Below are 15,858 nucleotides of genomic sequence, written 5' to 3' on the forward strand. Positions count from 1 at the left end.
CAAAGAAGCAATTGGGCAAAAGCTTAAATTTAACAAAGAAAAATACTGGAGATCCACTGTTGTGAAGGAATCAGTACCAACTGCTATGGAGCCAACATTCATTACAAGTGCCTGGGAAGCATTTGGCTTTCCCTCTGCCATTTATTTACAGCTAAGAAGCCCAGCGAGGCCACGGAGCATGTGCAATGTCCCGGCTCATCCTTGGAACCCATTCCAATTCATCATGACTGTGGTGTCCGTATCTCTGATCTGACCCTGTGAGTCGTGCATTGCCGTGGATTGGCAGGGGTACCTTTGTGTCTAAGCCATGCATTGCAGTGTGACTGTGGGTCAGGGAAAGTGTTGATGTAACCCAGTTTGAGAGAGGCTGTGATTATGGGTCAGGGAAAGTGTTGATGTAACCCAGTTTGAGAGAGGCTGTGATTATGGGTCAGGGAAAGTGTTGATGTAACCCAGTTTGAGAGAGGCTGTGATTATGGGTCAGGGAAAGTGTTGATGTAACCCAGTTTGAGAGAGGCTCTGATGACGAGAGCACCACTAGCCGGTGCCATTACCCCACAACTGTCTGGGCAATCCACTAGCATTGTGTCAGGAAGCTTCTTTGCCAGGATGGCAGCACTAAAAACAGTCCTTGTTTAAGATAAAGGATGTGACTGTTGGTGAAACTGATTTTTCACCATTCCTCTAACTAAAGGAAATTTAATACTAAATGAAACCAGAATAATAAAAACAATGCCTCTGGCGATAAGAGATTGATGGCTCTACTGGACAGAAGCAATACCCTACTGGGTAAGGAAAGTGTCAATAACTATTCTTAAACATTACATATAGTTTTATGTCAATAGAATGAACAGGAATAAACGAAAGTGTCAAAAACAATATTCTTTGACTGAATGACAACATACAGTACAGCTTGTCACTAAGGAGCAACAACCTATCCCAGCTCAACCAGGAGAAAAACAAGAAGAGAATTACTCTTAGGAACTATAAGCAATGAAAAAACGATTGTTGAAAAATAAATTAGAATCATTTTCAATGCCTCAGTGACAAATAACAACAAATACTGATAATAACATCCTATCATCTTCAGAAGAGTGGTGGAGGACAAACGTGGCAAAGGCTGCAGGCATGAATAAGACAAGGGACCTGGTAACCATGGTAGCACACATTCAGGTTTGCTGTCCTGACATTCTTGAGCAGCATCATTTACAGCCAGCCTGTTTCTGTGCTTATCAATTTAAACAAAGCCAGAGGTTGAGAGTTCTGTTTAATGCATATAGTTTTATATAAACTATTGTTTATATAAGTGAACTCTCATGCTTTGAATCAAACTGAATTTCTTCTATTTTCAACCGCCGTTTCTGATTTAACAAAGAGCGTTAATATTCATTATGGTAATACCGGTTAACAAAAAAAATGCATTGGAAAACTCGCCATTGGAAAAACAAAATTAAAGACATCTCCATGGCAGTTAATTCCATTAAAAGCTATTTAATGGCTTCATGAATGTTAATGAATCTTTAAACAGGAGTCTTTTATCATTACAGTGTATCATCTGAAAACAAATCGTCTACACTTAAAACAATCCTCCTTGGAAAAGTAAATCCTAAAGAGAACGGGTAACACTGCTATTGTGTGCATTGCGTTGTTTATTAACTTTTTGTAAAAAGAATCATGTGCACATTTTGTTTTTTTGTTTCCATCACTGAGGAATTAGCCAAGCCCAGAGATCATTAAAAAGCAGCATTCTGGTCATCTAAATAACCAGTCGATCTTATTGTTATCAACCAACACAATGGAATACTATCCAGGATCACCAGGCTATTGGGACCTCCTAGCCTACTTGCATGCTCAATAGGATGCTATCAATGATCACGATGGATTATCAGCACCGTATGCAAGTCAGTTCACACAATTTAGTAACAGAACAAAGGTATTTGTAATCTAACGCATAGTGAGAACAAAATGTATGATCTGAGATTGAAGTGTTGATATTGACTCGCTTGAAGAGTAGGAGGGCCATACAAATGGGATGATTCAAATAATCTTCCAATCAATGGGTAAAGAACAGGGGGCCTGTTTCCTACTGTGCTATAATCATAAGGCATGACTTATTTCATTTAGCAGGGCCAATAAAATGATGCCAATCACAAAAAGTTTAAAGCTGTTTCATATTTTCCTTTTGCTCATAAATAACATTCATTTTCACAGTGCATGCCACTTGTACAGTGGTATTTTACTAAAACACAATTTAAAAGGGAACGTGGAGGATCTACAGCTATGGCCAAAAGCTTTGCATCAACCTATAGAATTAACTAATTTTGCTTCATAAAGTCGAATGCAACCTGCTGAATTCTGTTACGTTAACATACTGAATTGCATACCACTGCTTTGTAGTTTTCCATATACTTAACGAAAAACTGACAAAAATAGAAAAATTTGACATTTTGACATCTAACATGAAATACTGTGCTACTATTATGGCTTCTGGTAGACTTCTGCAATATCATGTTGTAGTTTCCTTGATTACATGATCTGAATTATGTTCACACACATTTTGAATTATTTTTTTTTTTAATCATGTCTCAATATTAAAACTCTAGGGTGATGCAAAACTTTTGTCCATAGCTGGTAGTCTGTTGAATGGTTCCTAACACTTACACTGCACAATCAGCTCCACCACCGTCTCCCTGGGCTTGACGTTGAATCCGTTGTACTGGCTGGTTTGGCACCGGTAGGATCCGGTCATTTCCCGGGAGACGTTCACAATCCGCAGGATCCCGTCGTAGCTCTCTGTCTCCATGCTGCCGTCCGGCATGGGCGCCTCCTTGTCCGCGCGTGACCACAGGATGATGGGCTTGGGCTTCCCAGTCACCTGGCACTGCAGCTCCACCGTGTCCCCCTCCCGGGTGACCAGGGGTGACTTCCCACTGGGGATCGAGAGTTTCGGAGGGACTGAGAAAGAGAAAAACAAAAGCGGAACTAATATGGGTTCTAGTAACTGCTGACGAGAAGCGGATTCAACAAGTGGTTTCACCTCCTAGATCCAGACGTAATAACAATCCAGCAGGAAACTGAACATGTAAGCTCAAAGTTATCCACAGTATTTCTGCACTGTATTTTTGCAATTTCCCCATGCTTTTCCCATGGTTATACTATGTATTTTCCATAGTTTACCCTGGTTTGCCGTGTTTATCAGTATGCTTTACCATACCTCGCTAATCTTTGTAATGCTTTCACTATGCTTCATTCGACTGCTATGCTTTTGCTATGAGAAACATGTATAAGGCACAGCTTCCAAGTCCAGGTTTATCTGTCCTCTTGCAGACAGGCAAGCTAGAAAGTAAGCAAAGTTAGCTGACTGCTGAAGTAACTTGTGGCTAACATCAATTTCAGAGAAGTGCAACACAATAAAACTGGCAAAGGCAATTAGAGGAGATTGTGCCATTTAATGCGCTTGAAGTAGTTTTGCGATTCGAGAGTGATGATGGCACCCAGGAGACGATGGGTAATATCTTCTGTTAATGTTTTAAAAATCTTGGCATGGGGCATTACAGTCTAGGCTATAAAGCATATTTAGATGAGAAAGCAATCTCTTTTCATCAAGAGTATGTTGGCAATATTGCAATAAAATAGCTTTATGTTACCCACAGTGCACAGAGAAAATAAATATCATTTAGGCAGGAGAAATACTGTAAGAGGAGGAGATATTTATAAATCAGTCTGATTAACAGGAAATCCGCCACAATGCAGTTTAATTCATTTCAGTGTTTGTAACCTTTCTTCAAGATTGCGCCTTTGCTTTTAAAAAACGGCCGAGAAGTTCCTTGAGTCCTACCAAACTTTATTTAGGAGCGTATTTAGGATTCATCTGTGTAGATCATTAAAACAGATCTCCAGACCCTATGAGAACGACTCATATCTTGAGCCCATCAGTCCTTAATAAAGCTCTAAGTGACATTTTCGCAGAATATTCCTTAATGGTAAATAAAACTAAGAGGAATCGCACCTCACACTGAACAAGCAAACACAGCAGGTCAATTAATGATTAACTCTGGAACGCGAACGTGTCTCAAAGCATTAATAACATGCCTGATTCTATTCAATACTACTGAGTAATGAATGCATGGTTCATTATTAATTCATGATTCTTAATAATAATTCATTACATTCTTTTATCTGCTGGATATGATTTAAATCTTTTGAGTTGTTATTTATTATTAAAATGTTTCATTTGGGGAAGGGTGTATATAACAAGCAACACTGTGAACTCGGATCAATATGATACATGGTGTCAGCGTGTGGCCATGTACAGCACAAAGCCACTCAGCGCCACAGGACTTGTATCTACGGCAGTGAACCTGAATTCATAGTGGATGGAATAAGGCTACCTTCTGAAGACATAACCTTCCTTAGCCTAACCGGTTCAGAGACCAATCAGACCTCAAATCTGACCCTCTTATGAATTGTCCATAAGTGTACATGTGCATATGGACAGATGGAGATGGATAGATGGATGGGCTTACAGATGGACATACGTATGGACGGACAGATGGGGAACACCTCTTCTCTATCCAAGAGAGTTATAAATGCATGGAATAGCCTACCAGCTGAGGTAGTGGGAGATCAGTAAGGGGAGATGGGTGTGCTAACCCCTTGATGGGCTGAATGGCCTTTTCTCACTCCAAACATTTCTCGTGTTCTCTAGGGGCATTGGGTAAGCCCAGCATGCATGGCGGCCCTCACCGGTGGTGGAGGAGATGTTCACGTCGATGCTGATGTCCGCTATGCCTCCCCCCTTCAGCGACGCCATGCAGGTGTAGGTCCCGAAGTCGGTGAACTTGAGGTCGATGATGTCCAGGTTGGTGGTGCCCGGGGAAGCGTCGGGGTCGGTCTGCGTGATGACCATCCTCTCGGAGCTGCGCAGCGGCCGCCCGTTCTTCAGCCAACTGAACGCCAGCTCCTCCGGGGGAGTGGCCTCCACCTGGCAGGAAATCTTCACCTCGCGGCCGATCTGGATGTTGTCGTCGTTGTGGTACGGGTCAGGGGTGATCCAGAACCGGCCCTTCTTCAAAGCTAGGGAAAAACAATGAACATGCTGTTAAACACACACGCACACACACACACACACACACACTGACATACACTGACACACAAGAAAAATCATGTTCTTGCCCTGTGGAAAATGGACAGACTTTCTCAAGTAAATATCTTATAGGAGGGGCTTTTCTTTTTGTGCAATGCAGGATTTTGAGAAAAAAAAAAATCATAACTTTGTTTGTGCTTTGAAAGTATAAGGCATTCAGTTTAGTATGTAGAAGTTTAGTGTAGGCTTGTTTTTTAACCAATCAGATATAAAGTCGCCAGGTACAGCGTTTGCAGTTGCTATGTACATGCTGTATTGTGCATGCTGTTCACAGTCCCGGTGTCTAGAGAAGAACCCCCTGCTGACACAATGTGGGAGTGATGGATCACTGGTAGTACCAGCCTCTTCCTGTGGGTCGAGTGCTAACGAGAAGAGATTACTCAGCCATCCGTGACATGTGATCCATCAGACACGTCCCCCGGAGCTGCATGCATTGCAAACTAGGGGCTGAGACTGTATGCAGGTTGTCAATAGCTCAAATTAGTCCATAAGGAGAAGGCGGGTTAAATTTGTCACGCTCAGGCTATAAAGCTTGCCCAAAAAGCGATGTGATGTACAGTCCTGTCTTGTAGTTTAAATGATTGCAATTTTACATACTGCTAACGATTTTAACATATCCTTACAGCAACACAAAAACCGTTCAATTTAATCAAGGCCACATGGTGTTCGATACAGTCTATTTACTGATCAATCATGCATGCATGCATATAGTGCATGCATCTGTCAATAAATTACATACATCATTTACGGGCATTGCGAGGACCAGGTGAAAGTACATACAGTAGTGACAGTGTCACGTTCAACAGATTAAACGCTTAACTCCTTTTCGTTTAAACGGCTGTTTCATTTATCACTGCGTCCTCACCCTCTCTCATTAGAATCTCGCACGAGACCCTGTCATGTCTTAAAGGTTCAGCACTCAAAACATAATAACATAATTGTCACACATTGTAAGGCCCCTCCCTATGTGCCTGCACTGGTTGATACTTGCTAAGCATGCTCAGTACCAAACTGCATCTTTATTACGGTTTCATCAGTTCACAGCTCACATCACAGCTGCCGCTGATTCATTTTGTCCACATATTCCAGCCCAGGGACACGTGATGTAAGACCCTGTGGTTGTTCTGTTCTAAACTCTCCTCCACCCCCTCCCATTCCCCCAATGGCAAACACAGGAACATGTTTTCACCGTAAAGAACTTACATTTCTTACACAGTCTCCACCAACACTAACTGCCTTTTTAAAGGCTTTTTATGTTTCAATACAGCAGCCAGAACACAGTGGCGTCATGAAGGTCTTGTTTTTATTTTTTATCACAGCATCAGGCTGCCTGCTGTTTCTGTCATCCTTACAGAAGTGTATATAAAATACCCTGTCTGATTTCTGATTAGAGCCCACCCCAATCCCACTGAGCGGTCACAGAGACTCCTGCAGTGCCACCCACAGACATTGTCAGGCCCAGGACAAGTTCTTAAGTCAGTAGTTAGACTGAGATTCTATCAAAAGACATGAAACATCATCCTTCCTCTTCCCTTTTACAGTTTGATGCTTCTTTCTTTTTGGGAATCACTCTCATTCTGAGCTAGCTTTTTCTTTGCTCCATTCTTTATATACGACTTTGAAACCTGCGCTCTGACCATTTTCTGATAGCTTTTATGATCAGATCCTTACTTGCCTCCAGTGGTCTCACAGGTGGGTATTTGAAACCCTGTGGTTGACCGTTCACTTGCATGCTGATATCAACACTGGCCGTGCTTATAGTTGCATTCCACGCTCCCAGAAAGAGCCACATCTCAGATACCAGGCCTGCCTGGTGTGATGCAGCTGATAACCCAGACAGCGCACTGCTCTTTCACCAATGTAAATGCTATTCAGAGGGATCCATAAATTATTTAAAAACGAATTTGAGAAAAGCTGATTAACATGTTGATTTACATGCCAAAGCGGGTTTTACACCCTGCATTCCGCTGAAATTAAACAGCAAAACAAATAACATTTACCTTCATTCCGATTGTCTGTATGTAAATATCAACGGTGACATTATAATACAGTGAATTGTGGGCATGGCTGGGTGATTCTGCCCATGGCACCTGTAGAATGCATTAATCACTAACATTATTCTCTGATGTCCAAGTTAGTTAGCGTGTTTGCTACCTGGGTGCTGCCTTTAAGCAATACAACATAGCAAGCATGATCAGATAGATATTGGCCTGCAGTAATGGATAAGCGATCTGCACCATGTAAAAGTCTAGGATAGGCACTCCGAATACGACTGGATGAGAACATCCCCAGAGTTATAATCCAAGCTAACTCGTATTATTTCATAGATATTCTGATACTCTATAGACAGTGTAGTCTTAGCAGATGGGTCAGCTGGCAAGCACACTCAAAAAAGCAATTGATATTCACTGGCCCTGTTCTAGGCACTGAGTGAGAATGGACTTGGTGCACTTTGCTGCACAACATTGCAATTTGTGTGAGGTGATGCCTTTTTCCATTCAGGAACAAATTGTACAAATTGCATTAATGTGCAAGTAAAGGCAGCACTAATTGACTACATGTGCAATAAAAGCTCTCTTTAAAGACCCTGGTGTAAAAACCAAGACTAGCAAAATATAAACAATTAGGCAGGTCTGTTTGTTCCTCAGCACTGGATCACTGGAGGCACTACACCCTGTCAACAGGGCATGTTCTGAACGCGGTGGGGACTCGGTCAACGCTGATGCATTACTCCCTGAACACAACAGAAAATGGACAGCTATGACCAAGGACCAGCGCAGCGCAAATTAAGAATTGATTTCTGCAGAGCTTAATGATGTGCTCTGGAGTCAGGAGATCTTGGCTTACTGAGAAACTGCACAGCCTGCCCCTTTTTAATTTACTTCAGCTTCCCCCAGGGAAAACAAAAGTCTTGTACTACTGTCTCATACCTTTGGTGTGATGAATCTAGGACATACTAATAGGGGTCGGTCAGACAGGGTTATGGCATGGGAGCCACCGTTGTCGTGAAATTCAACTACTTCAAATTCTCCTCCACTCTCTGAAGCTTTAAAGCAAATGGATATTCACACCTAGGTATCATCTAGAATCACTTGTATGTGTTACTCACAAAGGCTGATATCGGCATTCCTTCCAGGTTTCATATGAAGTACTGGAAATTAAAGCAGTTTGTTCCGTGTTACTTTGGGGTTGGGCTGAGTCAAAGACTGCGGCTTATTCCTGGTCAATGGGCAGCGTTGTGTGTTATGCTGCTGTTACGGGTTATTCAAACAAAACCTCTTCTCAGCAGTCATGGGTGGTTTTCTTGTACTACAGAAATGTACTACAGATTACCTTATGAATAAAAGTTCATTCAAAACATATTGGTAATACTTTATAGCAAGCGTGTTAACTGTCTTTGAGTCAGGTGTAATTACATATGAACAAGTATATTATTTCTATTGAATTCAAATTAAGTTAGCAGTCGCTCATACCGAACCCGAATTCTAACTTTATTTAATCACGGATAAGCGGAGATTTAAATATACTCCAATATAAGTAAGCATTGAATTTGGATTGGATTTTTACTTTGTGTGAATTCAATAGGAAATGTGTTAGTTCACACATAATTACATCTGCATTACTGAGACTTGTTTTAAAGCAGAACCAAACTATCTATCATTTTTTTTTAACTTTCAATTGTAACTTCTTTGAAATGCAAGACCGTTGAAACGATCTGTCCTTGAACCAGCCGAACACTCTGACCTCGGCTCTGAGCTGTCTGACATAGTTATGACTTCACTCAGTTAACAGTACCATTGCAGCTTCTCATCACCTAGTCCAGACACAGTTAATATTGTCAGCTTAATGGATTCCTCAGAATCTAGAAGCACAGCATTATTTGCATAACGGTGCGGTACAGCCATCAAAGTGCACATGCCCAAATATAATAAGCTTTACTGCATGATTAAGGAACTAACATATTCTGCTATCACTGTCAGGTTTACATGCATAGTTATGCATATAGTCAACACACAGCATATGGATTCAATGACTTGGATATAAAGTATTGTTTTGTATTCACGGCATGTGCTGTCCCTGCTCTGTCTTCAGTGTAAAATTTGCACTGTGACAAATCGTCATCAACTGGACAAAAGGAGGGAGGTAAAAAAGGAAAAATCAAAAAGACGGTTGTCTCTCTCTTTTCTTTTAGTAAGTGTGAAAATCTGAAAAGCTGTTGAAGTTTTCTAGAAGTGTCCTGTTCAACAAGGTCATTCAGAAAGCACTTTAAAGCACAGGAAGGAAAGCCATCTAGTCCAGTATTAGGCATAACAAGCAACAATTTTAGCCATCCTCACAGAAAAGTTTCAGTAATTATAGCGTGCTGGATTCAACGCCTCCTCTCCCAAGATCCGATCTGCAGCGTCGCCCCATTCCTTCTACAGATTCCTCCTCAGCGCAGTTTTTAGCAGTTCTATTATTATCAGCTCCCCTCAGCGCTTGCTTTTAACTCCACTTTAAAAAATAAATGTCAGCGCGATTAGAAAACATTTTCTACCAGGAGGCCTTGAAATCAACTTCTTAATGATTACAGACGTTGCTTCAAACCAGGCACATGTATCTTTCAGCTGAAGCGTGAGTGAGACTGCTTTCTCCTGACAGATCTTCCTTATATTGTATTAGCTTTGAGAATGAAGAAAGGGACAAGACCAAGAGAGAAAGAATGTAAGAGAGTCGATTAAACCCTCTTGTTTTTGATGTATAGGTACTTCTCCAGGCATATATAAGAAACCGTTTAATTACTTTAAAACGTGATGCGAAGCCTTACACACTAGCATGATAAAAAAAAAGGTTTTGTTAGCACATCTGATCTTTCTTTTTGATAATCAATCATCGAAACCCACTATGCTGTGTTTATTGTTTTGTTTTTCATAAATTGTAAGTATCACCGGCATTGCCATGCTCTGTTAGTGATATTGCAGTGTTGTTCAGAAACAGCTTTTCTTTCCACCACAGTCCCACCTGTCTCGTTCTGTCTCAATGTGAATGGAAGACAGTGTGAACAATAGCTTCCCCACAGCAAAGCAGCTGGCATCTGGGTTGGGTTACTCTAGTTTACTTTCCCCTGCTCAAGATAAGAAGCTCCCCTCAGACTCCACAGCTGCTCACAGTTCAGAACAGCAAAATCCACAAGAAGCCTTTTTTGGAAACAGTCTTTCTAGAGCTTTAAGAAGCTGTAATAGAGATTTGAACCTGCTTGCTTTAAGCATTGCTAAAGTAACCCATCTATAACTTACATGATGTCAATATTAGTACACATACATTCCTACGGTACTTTACTTAACATAATGTTCAAAACTCAATCGGTATGAGAAAGACAGACCATGTGAAAATAATTACATTAGAGATATTCCATTTGCCAGCTTTAATGAGGCATATTGAATTGCTGCTGAGAGTATGATGAGGTCTGATTATAAAAGAAGCACGGCAACTGAAGTCCAATCAATAGGACTACTGCTGCTAAATATTAATAATAATAATAATAATAATAATAATAATAATAATAATAATAATAATAATAATAATAATCATGTCGTCGTAGCAGTAGTAGATTCAGCCTCTGGTATTTCTAGATTGATTTCAGGTTGAGAAGTATCTTGACATGATCTTCTGCCCCCTGTAGATAATGAGACTGCAATGTACATGTGGTGGTTTCATAGAGGTTGGCACATCATCAATACAACATGCCTTGCTCTATTGATTTGGTGTTTTTTGGCAATACTCACCTTCCTTTTGCAATCAGCTAAAATTGTTTAAAACACTGAATTAATAAAGCTGCTATAATCATATATAGCTTGAGCTTTTAGCCGTATACTACTTTAATCCTGTTACAATGATGTACACAGTTTAATTGTGTGCTGTATGATATATACTTGAAAGAGTACTAACATATGCTAAAAGAGCACTATACCCCTTTATAACTAATGCAAAAAAATCTTTCAAATCTGCACCTGTGTGATCTCTATCTATAATGGAAGTCCAGGACAGGTAAGATTTATAGAGTTGTTTCATTTAGCTATGACCTCCTCTAAAGGGTTTATGCCAGAGTGAAAACCCACTCACTGTCCCAGCTCACCCAAGCAGACAGTAAAAGAAACATTAGCCTGATAACCATGCTGTAATCTTTACTGTGCTTTAGGGACAAACAGCAACCTTGTGCCGTGGACCTAACTGTTTTAAGACACACAGTGAAAAGCGTATTTAAAGACTCTCCAGTATATCGGTCTCCAGTGATTTTATTTGTATTTTGCTTGAACATTTACAAGAGCTGCTCTGTAATTTATGATATCTGCTCCATTATAAAACAAAAAATGTTTTCCATCAGAGTGTGGTTCTCAGGAAAGCAGGTCACATTGTGTTTAACTTGACTGATGCCACCTGACCTTTTCTAACATATTTTAAAAGCTGTCAGATGTAAATCACTATTGATCACTATTAGCCTGGCCATGAATCTGCTCTGAGTGAACTCTGAGTCTTTATTCGCATTTATTTTCTTGTTCCTGGTTGTCAAGAGACATACAGTAAAACACAGATCAATGGCACTCGCGCATGGCTCTTTCAATCTATTCCAGTCCAGGACCTTGTTCCAACCAAATCCTTAATTACTGAATTGAGCCGTCCAGTGTCTTTAATTACCACAAGGCTGGATCAAGCAAAGTGTCTGAACCAAAGCACGGCTTGTAACACCCCCGCATGGCCTCCCCCATCCTGTTCCAGATACAGGCTACTGTGCAAAAGCCATTCCCCTTCCGGATGTTATAGAAGCAACTCCCGGCTGGGGAGATTTCTTTTCGGGTGCTGGGAATAAGCCTGGACTTGCCCTCTTATGTTACACACTAGCTTTCTGGAATGCGGCGCCACACTGGACTACACACCTGTCAATGCTCATTATTCTTCAACGCTGTGCACTAAACAACCTCTCCCTCTAGGATCTTGAATGATTCTAGCCAGGGGGACGAAATGTATTGAGAGCTGGTGGCGAGTGAACATTGGTCTACTGTACATCAATCACAAAGAAGAACCCAATGAATATTTGGAAGTGCTGCTCATTCCACTTCTGTGCACATGCACTTCCTTAGAACTGAGCCCGGCCGAGGATTCCAAACAAGGTCTCGGCTCTCAGAGAAAGGAACATTATGAAAACGTCATATTTCTGGTTTTAAAAAAAGTATCCAGTTGCTCCAAATTATCGCTGAATTAAGAAGTAAACAAGAAAGAAATGTGTGTGTGTGGTGTGTGGCGTGGAGCCAAATCGTGGACGGAAACAACAAGGTTTTTACTGTGTATAAAGTTACAAACGTCCTTTTAAGTACAATCGAGTTGTTTATTTGCCATTGTTTTATTTTAAAGGGTGCTTTGTTTGTTTGTTTGTTTGTTTGTTTGGAATAAAATGCTTGGAAAACCCTCCCCAATGAATGTTTCGATTCGATACACTAGAAACCAGCCTGCAATAGTAACAGCTATCAAGAAAGCATTGCTCCTACAGCATGGCAGTCTTCCCTTGGGTTGAACCTGTATTTACCTCTGACGATGATGGTGGTGGATTTCTTAGCAGGGTTGCCCACGTTGTTGTTCGCCACACAGCTGTAAATCCCAGCATCTTCAGAGGTAATCGCTGGTAAGGTTAAAGTGCCCCCGTTCAACACGCTTTTCTGAGGCAGGGTCTCGGTGCCTCTGACCCAGGTCAATGTGGGAGCGGGCTCCCCTCCTGACGTTATACAGACCAGGGTCACCGTCTCCCCTGGGTTCACTACGATGGGGTCTTCCACCAGCAACTTGATCGAAGGAGATGCTGAAAGTCAACGGAATGGAAAATAATTAAAATGCAGAATGCACATTTTCCATCAGACGTCAACATTCACTGATTAATCCAAATTCAGAAATTCAATGGTAAAAGTATTTTTTCATTGTCTTCAAATTACTTTAGAGTCTCAGTTATAAAGCACAGTACTGACATGAGACTTGGGTATACAGTTAGACCCACCTCATACAGTACTTTGTATTGTGGCTAGTTGATGTTTCTCCTCGGGTTACATCAGGGTAATTCACTGTGTTTAATACAGTACTGCCAATGGTGTTTTGCAAGCAGGGTGATGGAGTAGGTCACAACTGCACTAAGAACATTTGGTAACACTTTCCATAAAGTGTCTCTAATTACTGTGTATTCACATAGCAGTCACTTAGTAAATACATCTGTACTTACACACAATTACAATGTTCTTATGCATAGTTACAATGTACTGAACATGTAAATAATTTTGCATGGTATATGTAAGTACACAATTGTATCAGAAAAGGGTTAGGTTTAGAGTTAGGGTTAGAGTTAGGGTTAGTGATAGGATTTTGGGATATGATTAGAGTTATGGTTAGTGTTAGGGTTAGGTTTAGAGTTAGGGTTAGAGTAGGGTTAGGGTTAGGGATAGGGATAGGCTTTAGGGATAGGATTAGGGTTGTACATTGTAACTATGCATAATAACATTGTAATGATGTGTAAGTACACATGCTTTTATGAAGTAACTGCTATGTGAATACACAGTAATTAGAGACACTTCATGGAAAGTGTTTCCGAACATGCATTGCTCAGAAGACGCATCTGGTAATACAAACCCTTTTTGTGAGTTTTGCCGTCAGAAATTTGCTATATCATTTCTCAGCTCGAGCTGTCAACAGGTTAACAGACATCATTGCTAAACTGGCTTGGAATCGCTGCCAGAAAACAGAGTTGAGAGCACAGACACTGCATCTCCAGAGACAGGATTAAGGAGTTTAAAACCTGCTTGGGTTGACAGTGAAATCCAGAAGCACCAGCAAGTCCTAAGCCCCCTGTGTTCAGCAGGATTTTGTTTTAATCAACTGTGAGTGTGTACTAAGACTGTTCTCCAAGATGAGTTTTGAATTACACTAAAACTGTAAAGGTAGGTTTTGAAACCACCAGGGTTATATCATGTAAAAATGTACATATTAAGTACATTGTAACTATGCATAATAACATTGCAATTATGTGTAAGTACACATGTACCTACACAGCAATTAGAGACACCTAATGTAAAGTGTGACCCAAATATATATGGATTGCTGCTATCTAGACTAATTTAATTTCATCCCCAATGTTTGTAATTAGGAATAGGACATACTATTCACTATAAAGATCTTCAAATAAAACTCTATCCACACTTCCTGAATAATGCACCACCAGGTAGAATGAATAGGGCATAACTGTACTGGTAATTCCATTGAATATGGAAACAAAAGGCAGGTATTTTATTGATTCCCACAGCTGAAGTACTGGAGTCTACAACAATAGGCTTCCCAACACCAGCAGAGAAACAGGGCTGTTATAAAATCCAGCGTGGATTTGCTTAAAGGTCTCCGCTATATAAACACCTTTTCAAATAAATCCAGAAAACCTTACCCAATGGCCCCTGTTGTGTGCTGTTAAAACTGTATTGTCATTAATCAGCATGCTGATAGGCCAGTAAATGCACTGCAGTGCATATAAATAGCCTGTGCACGGGGCTGATTGGTGGAGGGAGAGGCCGGTCATCAGGCAAGTTATTGTCTATTCCAGTGCATGCTGGGATACAAATGAGGTAGCCGCTGTGCCTGGAAAGGGCAAAGCCACAGGAATCAGCAGGGTGCATGGGCAGACTGATTTTCTCCATCATCATTATGGGCTTCCAGCATTAGTCTCAACAATGGTCAAACGAGACGCAGAAAGAATTACACACATGCTCTCCCTCCTCATGCGTCTCACAAAGATCATGTCTCCACTAAAGCTGCATGAGAGCTTCCCAATGCCTGATAAATAACAACAGTTGCAGATCATTTACTGAGACGTTACTTGGATAAAAAAAAAAGTCTCTTAGGATGGAGTGGGAGGCAGTGGTTACATGGTAGATAAGCAGTAACCTGACTTTCTGAGTGACTGCAGGTCATAGCCATATGGGCAGAACTGCTTACCTCTGTCTTGGGTTCAGTTTGGAGTTTGAATGAAAGCCTCATGTTTACAGGAGAAACAGTTACTTTACAATGCAATTACAACTGGTTTGATATCAATACAGAGCACCTCATTTCTACTTCTCGTGTTACTGTAGTATGCTAAAGTCCTACCCACAGTCGCAAAGCACTTTGCCTGCTGAAACAAACAGAAGTACAATATCTCAAATTCATGGGCACACAAAACCATCATTTCTGGCGGATTCAGTAACTTGCTGTATTCTTGTGATGAGTTTCAGGGTCCCGCTGTGCTCACAATGGCAGTATTGTAGAATGTGGAAAGCTGGCACAGTGAAGCAAAGCAACTGGAATTGTCTTTGTATCCGCTGCTACCCCGCGCTGGCCGGAGAGGTTTACCTGTTTTGTTTGAAAGCCTGAACACGACCATCTTGTCAGGGATGCTGCACACGTTTCGGACCGAAGCAATGCAGCTGTAGTTTGCGTAATCCTGAGGTCGAAGATTCTTCAGCTTTAAGATTTTGGTTTCACCCTGCAAAGAAAAACAACAACAACACCACATGCACATTTGTGTTTTTTCATTTTTTCATTTTTGGAGGGTATGGGTATTCCTGGCTGGGCCAAAAATCAATCCCAATGGGACAGGTCCACTATGAGTTCAGCTGCAATTCTGTCAGGGAACCCATGTGACAGATTATTCATTAAAAAAGACTAGGCAA

At 41.0% G+C, this 15,858-nt stretch overlaps 1 protein-coding gene across 2 annotated transcripts in view; it reads right to left on the reverse strand.

The window, feature by feature from the left end:
• Positions 1-15,858, reverse strand: part of LOC117422490 (MAM domain-containing glycosylphosphatidylinositol anchor protein 2) — a 129,882-nt gene that overhangs the window by 52,335 nt on the left and 61,689 nt on the right. For both annotated transcript variants that reach the window (XR_009307419.1, XM_058988083.1), the window contains exons 5-8: positions 15,539-15,671; positions 12,708-12,977; positions 4,747-5,076; positions 2,662-2,955 (exon numbers count right to left, since the gene is read on the reverse strand). Coding sequence is in view for 1 of the 2 variants with exons in the window: in XM_058988083.1 (XP_058844066.1) it covers positions 2,662-2,955; positions 4,747-5,076; positions 12,708-12,977; positions 15,539-15,671 (1,027 nt within the window). In the remaining variant the exon portion in view is untranslated. The remainder of the gene's footprint in view (positions 1-2,661; positions 2,956-4,746; positions 5,077-12,707; positions 12,978-15,538; positions 15,672-15,858) is intronic.

The sequence above is a fragment of the Acipenser ruthenus genome, chromosome 15, assembly GCF_902713425.1.
Source record: "Acipenser ruthenus chromosome 15, fAciRut3.2 maternal haplotype, whole genome shotgun sequence".
Lineage (NCBI taxonomy): Eukaryota > Metazoa > Chordata > Actinopteri > Acipenseriformes > Acipenseridae > Acipenser > Acipenser ruthenus.